At 61.4% G+C, this 16,910-nt stretch overlaps 1 protein-coding gene across 2 annotated transcripts in view; it reads right to left on the bottom strand.

The window, feature by feature from the left end:
- NSD2 (nuclear receptor binding SET domain protein 2) overlaps positions 1-2,999 on the bottom strand; it is a 32,332-nt gene extending 29,333 nt beyond the window's left edge. The window contains exons 1-2 of one of the 2 annotated variants that reach the window (XM_036326792.1): positions 2,390-2,999; positions 820-1,015 (exon numbers count right to left, since the gene is read on the bottom strand). In XM_036326792.1, coding sequence (XP_036182685.1) covers positions 820-1,015; positions 2,390-2,968 — 775 coding nt within the window. In that variant the 5' untranslated portion in view covers positions 2,969-2,999. The remainder of the gene's footprint in view (positions 1-819; positions 1,016-2,389) is intronic. The other variant, XM_036326801.1, reaches the window with a different exon arrangement.
- Between the last annotated feature and the right edge of the window lie 13,911 nt (positions 3,000-16,910).

The raw sequence follows: 16,910 nt of genomic DNA, 5'->3' as shown, positions 1-16,910 counted from the left end.
GGACGCGGCCGTGCCAGGGAGACGTGACCCACCGACGTGGCAGAACCCTCCGGCCGCAGCGCACGGCCTAGAGCACGCTGGGCTGCTCTCTTTCCAACGCAGAAGCGCGGTCCATCGGACGCCCGCCCCGGGAGGCCGCGGCCAGGACAGGGCTGCCGCTCCACATCACAGAAACGCTAGACTTCCCCTGCCTGATCCCCAAAGGAAATGCACTCATGGCTAAAAGCACATGAAAAAATTTTCAACATCACTGATCACCAGGAAAATGCAAGTCAAAACCATGGGCAGCAGCCCTGGCTGGTGTGGCTCAGTGGAGAGAGTGCTGCCCTGCGGACTGACGGGTCCGGGTTCAATTCCGGTCAGAGGCTCATACCTCGGTTGCAGGCTCCTCGCCAGCCTGGACCCTGGTCGGGGGTCATGCAGGAGGCAACCAATCAATGTGTTTCTCTGACATCGATGTTTCTGTCTGTCTTTCCTCTCTCTAAAATCAATGGAAAAATATCCTCAGGCGAGGATTAAAAAAAAATAAGTATGTGATTCCAGAATGAAAGAAATTATTAAAAACAAAAGCCATAGGAAGCAGAGCAGAGGCTGGTGCCCGGGACTGGGGCAGGAGGATTTCCTGAGACAGTGGTGCCAGCTGCATAGCACGAATGGGCCTAATATCGCCCACTGTGCACATGACAGCAGTTAAGATGGCACATGTCACGTCATGTGCACCTGAACACAGGAAGCAGCAGCAGCAAAGTGAGATTTAAAGGGCTCTTCATGGAAGAGGGAGAGGTTACGGGCAGGAGAGAGAACCCCGCGAAGGCGCACCTTTGAGCTTGGTGTAGCTGTGCAGGAGCGGGTCGGCGGACACCATGCAGGGCCACCAGGGGTAGCCCGACACCTTGGCCCACACCAGGTCGCCCACGCTGTATCTCAGCAGCTGGTCCCGGTCTCTGCCGGGGCCGGGGCCGGGGCTGGGGCCGGGCTCTTTCTTAGCTGGAATCTGAAAATGAACAAAAGACATCTACCCCTCAGTCCAGCCTTCCGGCCACAGAACACGGAGGGTAACCAGCTGGAGGCTCCACACCGCCCCCCTCCTCCCCCTCAACACCATCTTCAAATCACAGCTCTGGCATCACCCTCGGAATCGTGCATCTCGTGTCCTCAGCTGAGGGGCTGCCCGCACTGCGCGGCCACGGGGGGCGGCCGACTCCTTCCCGCCTGACGGTGCTTCTTCTCACAGAACCCACCCCCGGCACATGTGGCAGCACCATGGCAGCAAGCCTCACCTCCACCCTCGTGGCCTGTTTCCGTCATGGAGCCCAGGGTTCAGGGGGCCACCTCCTCCCAGCACCCTCACTCTGGCCTCCAGGGGACCAGCAGCCGGCGGCCTGACCTCCTTCTGAGTGTGGGCTCCTGGGCCCCGGAGGCCATGGCCTTGGGCAGAGGGCTGGGCGTGCTCAGAGCGGGTGCGGGTGCTGGGGGCTGGCACAGGGCTGCCATGTCACACTTTGAGGAAGGGGCTCTACTAGTCCTCAGCACCCAGCCTTACAACAGCCACGAGGACGACGTCGGAGGTCAGCAATCAGGGCTCTACTCGTCCTAACAAAACCCAGAGATGGGCCGGGAGGCACCACCAGAACCACGCACGCCCAGCCTCTGAGAATCCCGCCGCTACCATCACATTAGCGAGACCCGGACAGCCCCTGAGCACTCAAACATGTTTCAACCCTCAAACTTCATTATTTTAATAATTTCAAGGAATTTGGCCACTTCCTCCTCTTTCTGTGGAAACTGTAAACAGAATTCCTTGAGTATAAACTAAATATTCCTGGTCTCCCTCCCCGCCTTCACTCCTGCAAGGGGGCCCCCTCAAGACCACCAGCTCCTGTGACGGAGCGGGGGGCTGCGGCACCCTCCCCATTCCTCCGGCCTCAGAGAGGCTCCTGGCTGCTGTATGGGCTTACCCTCATTTAAGTGGGGGCGACCTGGAGAGTCACTTTAAGACGCGGTGACATGAGTCCCGCGCTCTCGTGGCACGTCAGGGCTCTGCGCCCGCCTCTGCGCCGAGACGCAGCCTGGGCCCTGGCGGAGGAGCCAGGTGAGGGAGGGAACCGGAGGGCTCCGACGGGAGCCCCGAGCAGAGCCAGGCCGAGGCCTCTGCGGAGGCCCAGGAAACGGGACAGCGGAGCCCGAACGGCCTCGCTGGCTCGGAAACTGGCTGCCTCTGGGCCACTGTAACCTAGAGTCCGTAGCTGACCTCTCCAGGCCGCACCGGCTCCGCAGGGCTGTGCGACTGAAGGAGGCAGCTCCGGGGCACCCGTGGCCAGGCCTGCGCCACGACCCGGCTCCCTGCGGCCCCTGCACGTGGCGGCTGCCCTGACCCAGCCGTGAATACCTTCCTGTCGGAGGGGCTGGGGGCCTCGGCCAGGCCCGGCTCCAGCGCCGAGTCGTACTTGATGCTCCTCTTCCTGCTCCTCCTCGCCTTACTCTCCGGCTCCTGCCCGTTTCCTTCCGGCTGGGCCGCCGCGGCGGCGCCGTCTCCACAAATGGACGACTCGAAGAGCGGCTTCCCGTTCATGTAGGTCTTGGTGATCTTCAGTTTGATCTCCGGGGAGCCGCTTTTGATGGGGGTCGTGTGAGGCGGCGTCTCAGCCCCTTTCGTTTCCTGGGGCTCAAAACGCAGTTTGGCATCGTGGGCACCGGGTTCTCCGTTGAACACGCGGGAGGTCAGGTCCTTCAGCCTCTCGGCCGGGAGGAAGGGGAGGGCGTCGTGGCCGTTGAACTTCTGCGTGACGCCCTCCTGCAGGCTGGCGGAGAGCGGGGCCTTGCCCAGGAGCACGGAGCACTCGCGGTTCACGTCGCAGCCCGGGGGCTTCCCCGCGGAGCCGCCGAGGATCTCTGGCGCCTGCTTCATCCTGATGCACGTGACAACCTTCTGCGCGGCAACAGGGCCCTTTTTGATGCTAAATTCCATGCAGTGCAGGTGCTCCGTTAGGAATACTACCCTGTTAGGAAAACAGAAAGGAGAGACCTGTTACCTTTAAAACCTCGGTGAGCAGGCCACGTCTCTACAGCGTGTGGGCTGGTTCGGTGTGTGACGGACTGTACAATGACAAGTCACAGGAGGCAGTCCCAATATCACAAAAATGACGACGTCACAAAAGAATAAAACTGAAAGAAAAAGAAAGAGTGGCCTTCAAGGGAGAGAACACAGAAGCCCGGCCCGCCTCGCACAGGCAGTGTGGCCGCACACACCACCCTGCCCAGGACAGGGCCACGCGGCCGACAGCCGGCCCGGCACAGCGGGGCCCTCCGGGCAGAGCGTCAGTGATGTGCACACGGTCACTTGGTCAGTAAAGTTTAGAACCAGACTCTCCACCACCTGACACACCATTAGTGCCAGACCGACGAGGAAATGCCGAGATTCAGAAAGTGAGCCCGCGGCCTGGTCAGTCCTGGTGTGGGCCTGGCCGACACCCCCTCCCCACCCCCACCAGCCCTGCCCAGGCCCAGACCAAAGGCCATGACGAGAGCGGCCAGGGATACACCAGAGTACGAACGTCCGGGGGCGACCGCCGAGCCCGAGCTTGCATCCGGCGCAGAGACCCCTCCGCCTGTGCCGCCTAATGCAGGTCTTCACCGCACAGCACCCACCCCCAGAGGGCAGCCAGACCAGGTGCAGGCAGGCACCCGTCCCAGCGGAGGCCATCCACCCGGAGTGCCCTGACGGCCACTGTGAGGGCCCACCCGACGCTGAGAGGTGCGCGGGAGGCCAGGGGACACCACGGGGCACCCGGCCGTTCTCCAGGGACGACTGGACCCTCGTGCGCCTGTCTGACTGTCACCACCTGGGGGCTGCTACTGGCAAATGCTGGCAAGGGTCAGGACGCTGAATACCGGCACCCACGGGCAACCCTTCCGATGAAGGACAGTCCGGCCGGAAAGGACAGCGTGTGGAGGTGGAGACACCCGTGGACAGCCTGCAGCCTCCACAGCAGCCACGGGGAGGGCGTGGACGGCTGAGGGCTATTAACAATAGCCAAGACACGGGAGCCACCCGAGTGTCCACCAATAGGTGAGTGGATAAAGGGGTGGTACACGGCCCTGCCAAGTAGCTCAGTCAGAGCTCAATTAGAAGAGCAGCCGCAGCCCGTCAGGTCGGGCGAGCTCCACGTGCAGACACCTTGCGCCTCGGGACATCCAGAAGATGCTGTGTGACTCGCACCCACTTTTAAAGGTAGATCAGGGCCGGTTCCTACTCCAGCTCACATCAGACTAACCGGACAAGAATGGAACACAACTACCCAAGCACAGGGGAGGGACCACGAGCAGGGAAAGATGAGTGAGGCTCGGCTCCAGACAGACAGGAGCAGTGCCAGGCAAGTGCCCTGCCACAGTTCTGTGCCTAAGGAAGTTTGAGTCCGCTTCAACCGCTCTATGAGAAACAGAACTCCCAACAGGAAAGAACTGGGGGGCGGGGGGAGCCACGGGTGGGGAGCCCCAAAAAGACAAACCACCCGATTAAAAGATGGGCAGAGCCCTGGCTGGGGGGCTCAGTGGCTGGAGGTCAGCCCAGTCCCATTCCCGCTCAGGTTTCCCGGCCCCAGGAGGGGCACATGTGTGTGTGTGTGGGGGGGGGGGGGGGCAGCCAATCCATGTGTCTCTCTCACATCAATGTTTCTCTCCCCCCCCGCCCTCCCCTCCCTGTCATCTCTCTCCTCTTCCCTTCAACTCTCACTAGCAATCAGTGGGAAGTATAGCTCAGGTGACACACGTTTCTCTGCAGAGGTCAGAGGTCACAGAGGCGGCCAACAGACAAATGAATGATGCTCCACGCCAGAGATGCAAATTAAAAGCACCACGAGGTGCCACCTCACACCTGTCAGAGGGCCACCGCCAATAACCAGCAAACACGTGCCGGCAAGGACGTGGAGAAAGGGACCCTCGTGCGCTGCTGGTGGGAATGCAGACGGGAGCAGCCGCTGCGGAGAACAGTGGAGGTTCCTCAAAAAATGTAAAATGGAACTTCCTTATGGCCCAGTGGTGCCACTTCTGGATAGTTATCCAAAGAAACCAGAAACACTAATGATAAGAATGTATGCACCCCTTTGTTCACTGCAGTGTTATTAACAATAGCCAAGGCACAGGAGTCACCTGAGTGTCCACCAACAGGTGAGTGGATAAAGGGGTGGTACAAGGCCCTGCCCAGCAGCTCAGTGAGTCAGAGCACAGTCCCAATAGGCCAAGGTTGCAGGTTCAATCCCCGTCAGGGCACATACAAGGATCAACCAATGAGCGCATAAATAAGTAGAACAATAAATACGTGTTTCTCTCTCTCTCAAATCAATCAATAAAAGTTTTTTAAGAATACTCTGCCATCCTAGGTAATGCAATAAGAAAGAAAAAGAAGTGAAAGGTATACGAAATGGACAGGAATAAATAAATCTTTTGTTGTTGTTGTTAACCTTCACCTGAGGATATTTTTTCCATTGCTTTATAACGAGTGGAAGGGAGAGAGAAGGGGAGGGGGCAGAGAAACATTGATGTGAGAGACACACATCACTGGTTGCCTCCCACGTGTCCCAACCAGGGCCAGGGATCGAACCTGCAACCCAGGTACGTGCCCTTGACCTGGAATCGAACCCATGACCCTTCATTCAGTTCGTGAGCCGATGACACTCCAACCACTGAGTCACAATGGTCAGGGAAAAATAAAACTATCTTTTGTTCATAGATAACATGATCACTCACATATGCAGAAAATCTGAAAGAATCAAAAAATTCCACCAGGCCAGCGTGGCTCATCGACCTACGAACCAGGAGGTCACAGTTTCATTCCCGGTCAGGGCACCTGCCCGGGTTGCAGGCTTGATCCCCAGTGTGGGGGGTGTGGGAGGCAGCCGATCCATGATCCTCTCTCATCATTGACATTTTTATCTCTCTCCCTCTTCCTTCCGCTCTGAAATCAATAAAACCATTTATTTTTTTAAATATATATTTTATTGATTTTTTACAGAGAGGAAGGGAGAGGGACAGAGCGTTAGAAACATCGATGAGAGAGAAACATCGACCAGCTGCCTCCTGCACACACCCTACTGGGGATGTGCCCGCAACCAAGGTACATGCCCTTGACCAGAATCGAACCTGGGACCCTTGAGTCCGCAGGCCGACGCTCTATACATTGAGCCAAACCGGTTAGGGCAGCATTTATTATTTTTTTTAATGTAAAATAGCCCTGGCCGGTTTGACTCAGGGGTTGGGGCGCTGGCACAGTCAGGGGCACATGCCTCGTGCCTCGGTTGCAGGCTTGATCCCCAGGTTGGGGCGAGTGGGGGGGCGGTGTGCCAACTAATCAATGTGTCTCTCTCACATGGATGTTTCCCTCTCTCTCTCTTCCCGTCCCTTCTACTCTCTCTAAAAATTAACGGAGAAAATATCCTGAGGTGAGGATTAACAGCAACAACAAAAAAGTAAAATAGGAACTGCTTATGACCCAACAATTTCACTTCTGGATATTTAGCCGAAGAAACCCAAAACACTAATAAAAAAGTATATGTAGCCCTAGCCGGTTCGCTCAGTGGATAGAGCATCAGCCTGCCGACTGAAGGGTCCAGGGTTTGATTCCAGTCAAGGACACATGCCCTGGTTACCGGCTCGATCCCAGCGTGAGATATGCAGGAGTCAGCCAATCATTGGTTCTCTCTCATCATTGATGTTTCTCTCTCTCTCCCTCTCCCTTCCTCTCTGACATCGATTAAATATATATATGTATACATGTATATACGTGTGTGTGCGTGTATATGTATTTTACACACACACACACACACACACACACACACACACACACACACACATATCCCAGGCCAAACAGCTCAGTTGGTGAAAGCATCGTCCCAAGGTTTGGGGTTCAGTCCCGTCGGGCACATACAAGGATCACTAATGAATGCATGTGGAAGTGGGGCAACCAACATGTTTCTTTCTCTCTCTCTCTCCCCCACCTTCCTCTCTCCCTAAAAAAGTCCGTTTTTAAAAAGACACATGCACCCCTACGCTCGCGGCAGCATTATTTACGATAACCGAGACGTGGACACAACCTAAGTGCCCTTCACCGGATGAGTGGGTGAAAAGCTGGGCGCCCATACAATGTACTCAGCAATGAAAGCATGAAATCCCGCCATCTGCAAAAACATGAATGGCCGGAAGGGTGCTATGCTAAGTCAGTCAGTCAGACACAGAAAGACAAATACCGCGTGATCTCACTTACAAGTGGGATTTGAAAAACACAACTGTGAACAAACAAAACAAAACAGACCCTTAGATACAGAGAATAAGCAAATGGTTGACAGAGGGGCGGGGGTGGAGAGGTGGGGGGAAAGAAAAGAAAAAGCCTTGGGGGCCCTCATGACACCTCTCCCCCATCTCTCATATCCCAAACAACAGGCTTCCGGTGAGTCCAGAACCCTCCTGCCCAAGCCTGTCTACTCCCCCCGCCCGCGGTCCCACCACCACCTTCTCCAGGGCTCACACCAGCCCCTGGCAGCAGCCGTCCTGTGCTGAGGCACAGAGCCAGGTGAAGGGCTCCCCCAGAGCACCGGCTCCAGGCTGAGGGCGGCCTGTGGACCTGCACTTCCCACCCGTTCCCAGGCGCCCGGTCTTGGGCCACTCACTGGGTATGGCAGCCCCAAAGCAATCGCGTGTTACTTGGCTCCACCCAAGGTGTCCGCCAGCTCAGTCCGTGTGCTTCCACAATTAGAGGCACAGAGTGAGAAAGTGCGTCTCTTCCAGCCTCCAGGCAGACGCGACGTCGTCCCTGTTCACTGCCCCCCGCAGATCACGTGGCCACACCACACATCAAAGCAGGGACGGGGAGAGATGCCAACTGGAAGAGAGTGCCCCAGACCGGTTCCTGGGCCCACTCCTCACCAGCCCACCACCAGCTCTACCGAGGACTGACAAGTACAGAACAGACAGATCCACCCCTCTCTCTCTCTCTCTCTCTCTCTCTCTCTCTCTCTCTCTCACACACACACACACACACACACACACACACACACACACCCGGCAGGACCTCCCACCGCTCTGGGAGCAAAGCCCTAATCCAGCCTGGAGGAGCCGCCCAGCCCTGCAGCCTGTCTGCACACAGTGCTGGCCCTCGCTCCCGCCCAGGGACTGCACAGCCGCTCCCTCGGAGGAGCGCTCACCAGGGCCGCCAGGACTCTCCTGCTCCATCAGTCTCCGGTGCGTGGCACCGCCCAGCAGACCTACTAGGGGCCCCATCTTCCCTCCGGGCTTCCTTCTGTTCTGCAGAGTTCTGAGTGCACAGGACGGTCAGCAGCCTTGGCAGAGCCCCGAGGACAGTGCACCAGCGGCCGGGCCAGCCGGGACCCAGCCACACACTCACCGCTCTCCTCGCGGACCCAGACGCAAACCCAGGTGGCGTCCCGTGTCACCGGTAAAGATCTATGTGCTTCTCTAAAAGGGACAGGTGCTTTTCTTAAACACACGAACCACTATGGCAGCCCCTCAACAGCAAGCCTAGTGAGTGTTCCCGTTTTAACGCGGCAGCCGCAGCGCATGCAGCCGGGTCTCCGCTGCCTGGACCTCTCCCCCACAACCCCTTTCCCGCAGGTGAGACCGAGCTGGTCTCGGGTCCCGTGTCTGCTCTGACAGCGACAATTCTGCAGCGAGTGGTGAGCGTGCCCCTCTCTCCCGTACATCCTGTGAATGGGTTGTTGGCAATAAGATTCAGGTTCAATTATTTGGCACGACTGTCAACAGGTTTTTCAAAAAGGTGTCTTCTGTCCACTGGCTCTTCCCTGTGTTATCCCCTCCAGCTGGTCCCGTAAATCCCCTGGGACCAGGGCACAGGCCTGCTCAGCCTGGCACACCGCTGACGGCCAGCGAGGTAGGCCGCTGGACAGCACTGCCCTGCACACACACCAGGGCCCACCTCCTATTCCAGGACAGTCTCCCGTTAACATGTCCCCTGAGTGCAGAGTCCGGGGGAGGCTCAGCCCCGGGCGGGGGTCTCACGGGCCACCTCGGGGATCCCGTCTCCTGCTGAGAGGAGGGCGAGGAGGGGAGGAAGGTGCAGCTCAAAGCCGCCGAAGGAGAGAAGCGCCCTGACTGCACATCTTTGGGGAGAAGCAACAGAGAAGCCGCTTTCTTCTAACGTATCTTTTAACTTAGTAATTCTAGGAATTAACGTTATTTATGAAACAAAACTCTTTAGGGAAACAGAAGACTCGAAAGCTACCTCCACTGTTAACGTAGTGCCCCTGGCACTGCCTGAGCCCAGGAGGCAGGCAGCAGGTCCTCGCTACAAACACTCGCGACCTAGTGAGTCCACAGCACAGCCTGACAGGCCCAGCATCACACAGAGAGACCAGTGCAGCCCACACGCACGGACCCAGCATCACACAGAGAGACCAGTGCAGCCCACACGCACGGGCCCAGCATCACACAGAGACCAGTGCAGCCCACACGCACGGACCCAGCATCACAGAGAGAGACCAGTGCAGCCCACACGCACGGGCCCAGCATCACACAGAGACCAGTGCAGCCCACACGCACGGGCCCAGCATCACACAGACCAGTGCAGCCCACACGCACGGGCCCAGCATCACAAAGACCAGTGCAGCCCACACGCACGGGCCCGGCATCACACAGAGACCAGTGCAGCCCACACGCACGGACCCAGCATCACAGAGAGAGACCAGTGCAGCCCACACGCACGGGCCCAGCATCACACAGAGAGACCAGTGCAGCCCACACGCACGGGCCCAGCATCACACAGAGACCAGTGCAGCCCACACGCACGGGCCCAGCATCACACAGACCAGTGCAGCCCACACGCACGGGCCCAGCATCACAAAGACCAGTGCAGCCCACACGCACGGGCCCAGCATCACACAGACCAGTGCAGCCCACACGCACGGGCCCAGCATCACACACAGAGAGACCAGTGCAGCCCACATGCACGGGCCCAGCATCACACAGACCAGTGCAGCCCACACGCACGGGCCCAGCATCACACAGACCAGTGCAGCCCACACGCACGGACCCAGCATCACACAGACCAGTGCAGCCCACACGCACGGACCTAGCATCACAGAGAGACCAGCGCAGCCCACACGCACGGACCCAGCATCACACAGAGAGAGACCAGTGCAGCCCACACGCACGGGCCCAGCATCACAGAGCCCTGGTTGGGTTGGGCCGGGTGCCGGGAGCCAGTCCATCCTTGCTGTTTCAAGGGACCTGGCATATATGGCATACTGTTCTTAATATGTTTGCTCACCTTCTTGGCACTATGTGTTTTAACCAAGGTCTCTGAGAAAGGTTGTTTCCCCAGGTAGGGATTTTCCCCTGAAGTTAGGGAGGGAATAAAACCTCTTAACTAAGTGCCAGGCGGGTAATTAATCACTTTAACTACGAACAATCATGCTTAAGCTACATAATCTTTACTCCCTGGAATGGAGATAAGAAACGCCCTAACCTTTGTAATAGAGATTGATAGGATTGAATCAACTGGTATAAATACAGATGTAACAAGACAGCAAGACACAGAACTTAGAACACAGAACTTAGAAGACAGAACCTACACAGAACCTAGAGACAGAAGAACTTCACTGGAGAGAACATGGCAAAAGATCCTGGACTGAACCTGACTACAGAAATTGGCAAGAGAACCTGACTAGAACCTGGTGACTGAACCTGGCTGGAGAACCTAGCGAGGGAACATGGCTACAGAACCTGGCTGGAGAACCTAGCAAGAGAACATGGACACAGAACCTGGCTGGAGAGCCTAGGCAGAACCTCTCTGGAGATCCAGACCAGAACTTGGCTGGAGATCCTGGCTGGGCTGCTGATCAGCTGAACGCTGTCTCTGTGTCGTTCCTTCTTCGCCAACTCCGTCCACACCTTTGGGGACCCCTGGACCTTCTGGTGCTGGACCCCAGCAGCCGGGGACACAGCAGAGCCCGCCACACAGGCACAGCCGGGGACAGAGCACGCTCCCCACCAGCTGCAGCAGCCCGACAATGAATCTCAGGGAAGCAGCTAGACCTGCACCCGGGACCACACAGAGCCCCGGCCTAGGCTTCTGCTCCTGGGTGCACAGCACAGCACGGCTCGGCCCACAGGAGAGAGCACAGCTTTTTTTGGAAAGAACGTAAGTGGACGAGAAGCTGGACCCACCTTCCCTTTCCATGGTCCACAGTGAGACGAGAGCAGCACCCTGCACTCCCACCCCGCAGACTGTGAACCCCAGAATCCCTGGGGCCCTCTCCCCATGGGGAACCGTACGCTGACCCAGCCCATCAATGCCACCCTCTCTTGCAGCTGCCACTCCTCCGACCCCAGCCCTGTGCTTGGGAAGGCCACAGTCCCGGAGCCACCCCTCGGGCCTCCGTGGCCAGCCCCTGGGGAGGTGACACCTTTCCAACCTCACGCCAGGGCCAGCATGCTCACTCCTGGCCCCCACCCCACACCCCTTCTGGGAGATGTTACACTCGAAGCATGCACGAGGGCCGAGGGCCCCTTCATTCAGCGTCACTATGGATGACAGTCCCTCGGGCACCCTCTATCATGGGGTAAGACAGTCCTCGAAGCCCTTACGGACCCCAGTGCCATCAGGAAGACGGACAGGTAAGCAGCGTACGGCACATCAGAGGACAGTGTCGGACGGGCTGGCGCAGGGCTGAGTGCCAGAGGCAGCAGGGTGGGCGAGGAAGCCGCCTGGGCAAGGAGCAAGCCGTACAGTGTCCACAGGAGCCTCCAGCAGCCTGAGGCCACGTGTGGCTGTGGGCAGCAGCAGGCCAGGGGCAGCGGCTGGAGCAGAGTGAGCATGGACAGTGCTGACAGTGGCTGGGACACCCAGAGAGCCGCCCGCAGCAGGCAGGGACTCGGTGCTCTCTAGGAGTGTGTCCAAGCTGAGAACCAAGGAGGAGGAATTAACAGGAAGGGCCAGCCACGCCCACACTTGCAAGGGGTTGGGAGGGGCGTGGGGGGAGGGGCAAGCTGACCATGCCAAGGCCCCAGAGGAAGCAGGGGAGCCAGAGGTCAGCTGGGAGGCCAGGAGAGGGCGAAGTAAGACATGCAGTGACCACCTCGTCTTGAACGCCAACGGGCAATGGACTCCCTGAGGAGTGGCCTCAGAGGGTCGCACGTGCCTTTTAGAAAGAGCAGGGAGGGTACAGCACTTGCTGGGGAGAGGAAACCGGGAGTCAGAAACACACTTTCTCCAACACGAGTGCAGACATGTGTGAAAAACTGGTCAGCATGAGAGAACAGACATAAATTACCATTTAACCAACTTTCCATGACAACCCGGTCAACACAGAACAGGGTCCTAGCTCCTGCAGGACAAACACTCCACGCACCCCCTAGCGAAGGCCCGCCCTTGTGTGTTTGCTGAAACCGTTACGTGTCGCAGACGTTAAGATGCCCGAAAACTCGTCGCGGCCGTTTGCTTTGTGGAAGGCAGAGTCAAGAACGACACTGCTCTGAGGTGTGTCTTGATGTTTTAAAACCAGCAAACCAAGTCCATCGGATCCGTCAGCTGCAACCACAGACGACGGCAAGATGTGGGCGAGTCCCTGGGCGGCCAGGGGCAGCCTTTCCCTCCCCATGGCGCTCGCTGTAAAGAACCCGTCCAGAACAGGAAGCTCACAAGGGGTGCGGACAGTTCGGGAAGCATGAGCGAGTCCTCGGGCGCGGCCTCGACCCCCTGTGCTTGTGTCTGGCAGACGCGACCCTCTGCCTGCCCGGGACCCTAGACGGGCAGGGAGCCATCACTGCTCGCTTCAGCTTAGGCAGGCTCAGGTCTGTCTGCGGCTGTACTTGCATGTTTCATAACTAACTTTTACTTCACATTTGAGTTAGCTACGATGAGAAAAGGAGAAGAAAAGAGGCAAACACGACCCTGGCTTCCCCATTAAAGGAGGGAGGCCTTCGGCCAGCCCCCGACTGTCCATACTCAGCTTCTTCCAGAGGGTCCCCTCCTGCTCCAACATGACTGACGAACAAGAGAGGCAAACAGGCCAGGTGATCGCACTGCCACGGGTGGTGGGTTTACCCTGCGCTCCATGCCCACTGACGCAGCCTTGACTGAGTGCCTGCGTGAGGGCACAGCAGGGCTCTGCATCTGCCTCCTGCCAAGAGCTCAGCCCGGGGGAGAGGTCACGACGGCCACTAAAAGGCTGGGTGTCCGGCCCTCGCCGGTGTGGCTCAATGGCTAGAGCATCGGCCTCTGGACTGAAGGGTCCCGGGTTCAATTCCGGTCAAGGGCACATGCCTGGGTTGCGGGCTCGATCCCAGTAGGGGGTGTGCAGGAGGCAGCCGATCCATGATATTCTCTCATCATTGATGTGTCTCTCTCTTCCTCTCCCTCCCTCTCTGAAATCAATAAAAACATATTCAAAGAAGAAAAGGGCTGGGTATCTGTCCTCAGAAAGGGAGGACCAGCAGCAGTCCACAACCAACACGAAGGCCTGGAGTCCAGCCAGAGAAGAGTGAGGCTCAGACAACTAAGATGCTCATTCAAAACAGCATACATTTGCCCTGGCCAGTGTGGCTCCCTGGATAGAGCATCAGCCCATGGACTGACGGGTCCCGGGTTCGATTCCAGTCAAGGGCACCTACCTCGACTGCAGGCTCCATTCCTGGCCCTGGTTTGGGCGCATGCGGAGGCGACCAATCGATGTCTCTCTCTCTGTCTCTAAAAGCCAATGGGAAAATGCCCTCGGGTGAGGATAACAAACACCTGCATAGATGCTACCGTCAGGCCGTCCACCACACACAGGCCCACAGCCCATGGGCCGAGCCCGAGTCCGAAGCCTGTAGCTTCAGTTCCTGCCACCAAGGCAGCTCCTGGGCAGGTTGCGAGTCCAGGTGACAAGGGCAGGGACCTAAGTGTGGTGACCAGCTCCAGCATCACGTCAGCACCCCCTTTCTCCACGCCCGGCACGCGAGCCCTGCGTCTCACCTCCCGCGCGTCTCCTTAGTGGTTCCTGTCTTCCCACCAGAAGCCCCATTCCACCCACCGGCACATGCTTTCCTCAGCCACCCAACCGGGAAGAGGAAGCAGCCGACGGGCTTTGGCTCACGCTCCGCGATACGAGCAAACCTTTGGAGGCTGAGCTACTGGTGAGAGGGGAGGAGGTCGCCAGGCCGCAGGGCCTCGGACCGGACATGCCGACCCCGCTTCGTTTGCTTCAGCCAATCAGATGCCCGAGAAAACAGGGCCCGTGGCCGCACCGGGCAGCCGTGGACCTTGCCTGCCTGTGTGGCTCCACGAGCGTCTGCTGGGTCAGCCTACACATCGCAGCCTGCCCCTCGCCGCCCACAGCATCCCGCCCGTGGCTCTTTGGAACTGGTGACCTTCCTTATGCTGCCCTCCCACGGGACCGGGACGGACCGGACCCGGACCGGAGGCGGCCTCGCAGGAGCGGCCGGAGGGGAGGGCAGCCCCTCACACGCTCGCGACCATGTGGCGGGAGCCCTCCCGTTAGCAGCCACAGGCCCACACCCGGGGCTGCAGGGCGTCTGAGAAAATGGAAGGAGAGGAAAGGAAGTGACTCAAAGGCATCGTGCTTGCGGCGTGAGTCCTCGCTCCAGCCGGCGGTTGAGATTTGGGCGGCGGGGCGGGGGCGGGGGCGGGGAGGGAAGGCCCCCACGGGCTCGGGGCAGCGGCTTCCTACCGCTCCAAGGCGCGCCCGGCCGCGTAAACCGTCTGCGGAAAGAAAGGGGTTCCCGTCCCAGCCGCGGCCGGGCGGCGCGCCCTCCGGCGGGGTCACCTCGCGTCCACACACCGGCCGGGGCGCCGCACAGCCGCTCCGAACGCGAGGTCTGTAACGCGGTTAGAGACCGCGGGGCGGGCGGACGCCGAGGCGCGGAACGCGCTCCGAAGCCCAGGCCTCCGCAGGCGGCGCGCGGCTGTCAGCGCGGGGCTCCCCCAACCGGCGCGCCGGTCCCGCGGGGCGCGGGCTCGGTTAACCGCCGGGCGCCAACGACCTGCTCGAGACACCGAGTGTCCGCTTACATGTCAAACCCGCGGCTGTCGGCGTCCCGGGCCCGGGGAGAGGAGACGCCGGCGGCCGCGGGTCCGCCTCCTGCCCTCCCGCCGCCCGCACCGGCGCGTTTTAAATGCCGGCGCTCACCGGCCCCCGCGAGCGTCTCCGCGCGTCCCGAGGCCTCAGGGCCCCTCGTCCGCCCGAGGACCGGAGGGAAACCGGCAGCGCCGGGCGGGGCCGGGAGCGACGGGCGCCCCCAAGCCCAGCGGGTCCCCACGCCGGCCCCCGCCGCCACCTGCCGGGCCCGGTCCGGTTCCGGCGCCCGCGCGCACCAACGGCCGGCAGCCGCCAGCGTCCCCGGGACCCACCGCAGACAAAAAGCGCCTCCCGCCGCCCGGCGCGCCCCTCCCACTGCCCGGCCCCGGCCCGGCCCGCGCCTCACAAAGACCGGCCGGCCGCCCGGCGCCGCCGCGAACAAAGGCCGCTCGGCCCGCTGGCGGCACAGGTGCAGCCGCCCGAGGCCCAACATGGCCGCGCCCGCCGCCCCGTTACCGCCGCCCGCGCCCCCGGCCCGGCCCCCGCCCCGCCCTCGGCCCGCGGCCGCCCCAGTGACCTGCGGTGCGTCGCATCCTCCGGCGGCGAAGGCTCTCGGGCGCGGCGCTCGGCGCGGCGGCGGCTCTCGGGAAGGGGGCCGGGCCGGGGGCGCGGGGGGCGGCGGCGGGCGCGGCCGGCCAGGCCCAGGCTTTCCGCGCGCGGCGCCGACCCCGCCCCCGCGCCTCCCGCCCGCCGCCGCCGCCGCCGGGCCGCCGCCGCCGCAGAAGCCGCGGGAAAGTGCGCGCCGCTGATTGGCTGCCGCGCTCGCGGGCCGCGGCCGGGCGGTTCAAATCCGCGCCGGGCGAGCGGGGCGGGGCGGCGGCCGCGGACGGGGCCGGGGGGCCGGGGCCGGGGTCGCGGGACCCCGCGAGCCGCCTGAGACCAGCGCCGAGCGCGCCCCGCTCCCGCTTCTCGGCCGGGCGCGCGCCAGGCGGCGGCGGAACGGAGAGCTCGGCGCCCGAGGCGGCGGCGGAGCGAGCGCGCGTGCTGACGTCACGGCCGCGCGTCCAATCGCCGCCCGCGGCGCTCGCCCCCCGCCCGCCCCCCGCCCGGCGCTCGCACCGCCCCGCGCGGGGGGCGCCCGGGCCGCGGGGCGGGAAGAAGGCGCGGGCCCCGGCGGTGCCACCGGGGCCGGGAAGACGGCGGAGACTCCTCTACCCCCGCCCGCGGGCACCTCGCCGGGCAGCCGGGCGCTCCCGGGGCGGCAGAGGAGGTGCAGCGTCCCCCACGCCTGCGCCCCCGAACCCCGCAGGGCAGCCTGGGGGTGAGGGTCACCGCAGTCACAGGAATGGGGGGCGGGCCGGCCCCGCGGGGTGCGTCCTCCGGCGGGATCTGCGGGGCGCGGGGCCGGCCGTGCCCTCCGTCCCGCCTCCGGGCTCCCGGCTCCGGGCCGGCCTGGAGCTGGTGCCGCGGGGGCCGGGTTCGGGGTCAGGGGCCACAGCCCCCGCGTTGCTGGGGGAGGCGCCACCCTGGAGGGTCAGCCCCTGGTCAGAGTCCGGCCGGGGAAAGGCGCTTGGACTGTGGTGAGGACGTAACTGATGGTGGACACGGAGGTCCGCCCCGGGCCTCCTTTCCCGGGTCTTCCTCCCCGGCCTCCAGCCGCCGGCTCTCCCGGGTCGGCCTCCGCGGCAGAGCGCCATCTCCCCGCCAGGCTCGGACCGGGGTACAAAGGCCTGGCCAGCTCTGCCGGTGCAGGGCTCTGTAGGCAGCACTCGCCAAAGGGAAGTTGGCACTCGGACTACCCCCTTGGCCAGCTGCCAGCTGCTTCCCCCACCCCACCCCCAGCAGAGACGGGCCAGGCCCCTCCCC

The sequence above is a fragment of the Myotis myotis genome, unplaced genomic scaffold (assembly GCF_014108235.1).
Source record: "Myotis myotis isolate mMyoMyo1 unplaced genomic scaffold, mMyoMyo1.p scaffold_m19_p_1, whole genome shotgun sequence".
In the NCBI taxonomy this organism is placed as follows: Eukaryota; Metazoa; Chordata; class Mammalia; order Chiroptera; family Vespertilionidae; genus Myotis; species Myotis myotis.
The sequence above is the reverse complement of the archived record's forward strand: the minus strand, read 5'-3'. Positions and strand labels throughout refer to the sequence as shown.